The sequence below is a fragment of the Sorex fumeus genome, unplaced genomic scaffold, assembly GCF_029834395.1.
Source record: "Sorex fumeus unplaced genomic scaffold, SorFum_2.1 ptg000045l, whole genome shotgun sequence".
NCBI lineage: Eukaryota > Metazoa > Chordata > Mammalia > Eulipotyphla > Soricidae > Sorex > Sorex fumeus.
Window position 1 is genome coordinate 19,627,521 of NW_026606102.1, and position 2,457 is coordinate 19,629,977.

General features: G+C 68.8%; 1 protein-coding gene across 1 annotated transcript; it reads right to left on the reverse strand.

Moving 5' to 3' along the window:
• Positions 1–1,210: 1,210 nt before the first annotated feature.
• Positions 1,211–1,895, reverse strand: FOXE3 (forkhead box E3). The gene is made up of 2 exons (XM_056122227.1): positions 1,482–1,895; positions 1,211–1,321 (listed from the first exon to the last, which is right to left on the reverse strand). The coding sequence occupies exons 1-2, from the start codon at positions 1,893–1,895 to the stop codon at positions 1,211–1,213; spliced, it is 525 nt and encodes a 174-aa protein (XP_055978202.1).
• Positions 1,896–2,457: the final 562 nt, after the last annotated feature.

The window sequence follows — 2,457 nt, forward strand, 5'->3', positions numbered from 1 at the left end:
TGGGTCTCCTTATTGGGCGCAGGTAGGGACCTTGCCCCCTTGTGGGTGCATACCCAGGACCCTACCCAGTGCTTGGAGCATTCAAGAACTTGGAGGAGAGGCCTTTGCTCCCTTAAGCATCAAAGCTGGGAATCCCACATAGCCACAAACCCAGGTGGCATGCTAGCCAGGTACACTAGCCAGAATCTGTGTGCCACTCAGTATCCTTCATCTCTACCAACTTGCGCCAGGGCTCACAGGCAAGAGTGTTTTCTGCATCTGTCCATCTGGCTTGGTCACAGCCTAACCCCACTTCATCCCACTCCATGAACCTTTACTTTTTGTTTGTTTCGGGGCCACACTTGGCAGTGTTCAGGGATGACTCCTGGCAAGGCTCAGGTGACCTGCGGTGCAGAGGATCAGACCCAGACTGACGGGGTGCAAGACAAGTGCCCTCCCCGCTGTCCTATCTCTCAGCCCCCATTTCGTGAACTGTCCAACAGCTGTCCTCAGTCACAACCAGAGATCTGAACAAAACCCATTTGCTTTCTCCCGACCACCAGCCAGCACACCAGACCCAGAGGAAGGTTTCGTCTTTTTTTTAATGAAACCGACTTAATTGAAAAGAATAGTAGTAAGCTAGTGAGTCCCAAGCTTCCCCGATTCCTATGGAACAGCCCCGTAGCAGCCCTTCGGTGTGTGATGTGGGGAGAGGGGGAAAGGCTGGTCTGCGACGTCGCAGAACCTGGAGGCTTCGGGAGGCTTCCAACAACCGGGCGGCGGCCGGTGAGTCTTGGTGAAAAGAACCGGAGACACACAGGTCCGTGGAGCTGAAGCCAAACTTACTTCGTGGGGGAGCAAGGCGGATTCAGCAGGGGCGTGCGGGCGAGCACCCGCCGCCGTGAGCCGGAGCCGGTGGTGGCGACAGCGTCAGACGGAAGGGCTGGCGTTCCGCGGCTCGGAGTTCGCCAGAAACCCGGAGACCCCCTGGAGGAGATCAGCTCGGCGCCCGAGCACCCCTGCGCGCAACGCGAGCGCTGCGGGAGCTCGCGCGGAGGGACGCGCAAGCAGGGGCCGCCCGGGGTGGGATCGGGGACCTCCGGGCTGAGCCAAGAGTGACCGGTGAGCTCGCGCCGACGGCACGTCGGGGCGTCCGGGGGTCCTCGCGGAGGGGCGCGGAGACCGGGCTGCGGGGGAGGGGCGGGGAGGGCGCTCGAGGCGGGGACCCGGCTCACAGGTAGCGCTCCAGCGCGGGCGCGAAGCCCGGAGACCTCGGGTAGGGCTCGGCGGGGCTGAGCGGGCCGAACGCGGCCAGCAGCGGCTCCGGAGGCGGCCCCAGGCGCTCGGGGCCCGGCGCGTAGGGCGGCGGGGCGGGGGGCGCGCAGCACGGCGGCGCGGGGGCGCCCAGCCCCGGCAGCGCGGGCGGCAGGAGGCCCGGGCCGGGGGCGGCGAAGGGGCGCGCGGGCGGCGCGGGGCCGGGCGCGCAGGGCGCGGGGCCGGGCGCGGGGGGGCGCGCCGAAAGCGGGCGGCGGGAGCGGCTGCCGCTTGAAGCGCCGGCGGCGCCGCAGGAAGCTGCCGTGCTCGAACATGTCGGCGGCCGCGGGGTCCAGCGCCCAGTAGCTGCCCTTGCCCGGGCTGCCCGGCTCGCGGGGCACCTTGACGAAGCAGTCGTTGAGCGTCAGGTTGTGGCGGATGCTGTTCTGCCAGCGGCGCGGGCCGTCGCGGTAGAAGGCGAAGCGCTCGGAGATGAAGCGGCAGATGGCGGCCAGCGGGAGGCGGCGGCCCGGGGCGTGCGCCAGCGCCATGGCGATGAGCGCGATGTACGAGTAGGGCGGCTTCCCGCGCTCCAGCGGCCGCCGCCGCCGCCGCCCCGACGGCGGGGCCGGGGAGCCCGGGGGCGCGGCCGGCGGGTCCATGGCCCGGCGGGCGGGGGCAGGCCCGGGCCCCGCCTTATAGGGCCGCCGCTCCCGCGCCCCGCCGGGGCGGGGTCGGACCCGCCCCCACCGCCAGCGCCTCCCTCCCCCGAGTTTGCGTTCCGAGTCCACTGAACTGCGCCCAGTGCCCCGTACCCCCCCACCCCCGCCGCTGCATTTGCCCTCCCTGCGTCTCACCCCTTGGGTCAGTCCGGTCCGGACCCCGCCTGCCTCATTCCCTCCGCGTCTCCCGGCGGGCAGCCCGGCCCCGGCCCCTCCCATCTGCGCTGCCCCTTCACTCCTCCCCGCCCCGGGCCGCGGACAATCACAGACCATCCGGCCCCTCTCTGCGCCGGGGTCCCCTTCCCCACCTCCAGTACGCCCGACTCCACTCCCAGCCTCCTGTCAGCCCTTGCTTCTCTTAGTTAGGCCCTCTCCAATGGACAGGAGGCGCCAGGGAAAGATGCTCGGTGACTCAGGTCTCCTCTCAGTGCTACCTCCCCGACTCTCAGAACTGTGCAAGCCTCACAGGTTTGCGAATCAGAGAATTGATTACTGACATCAA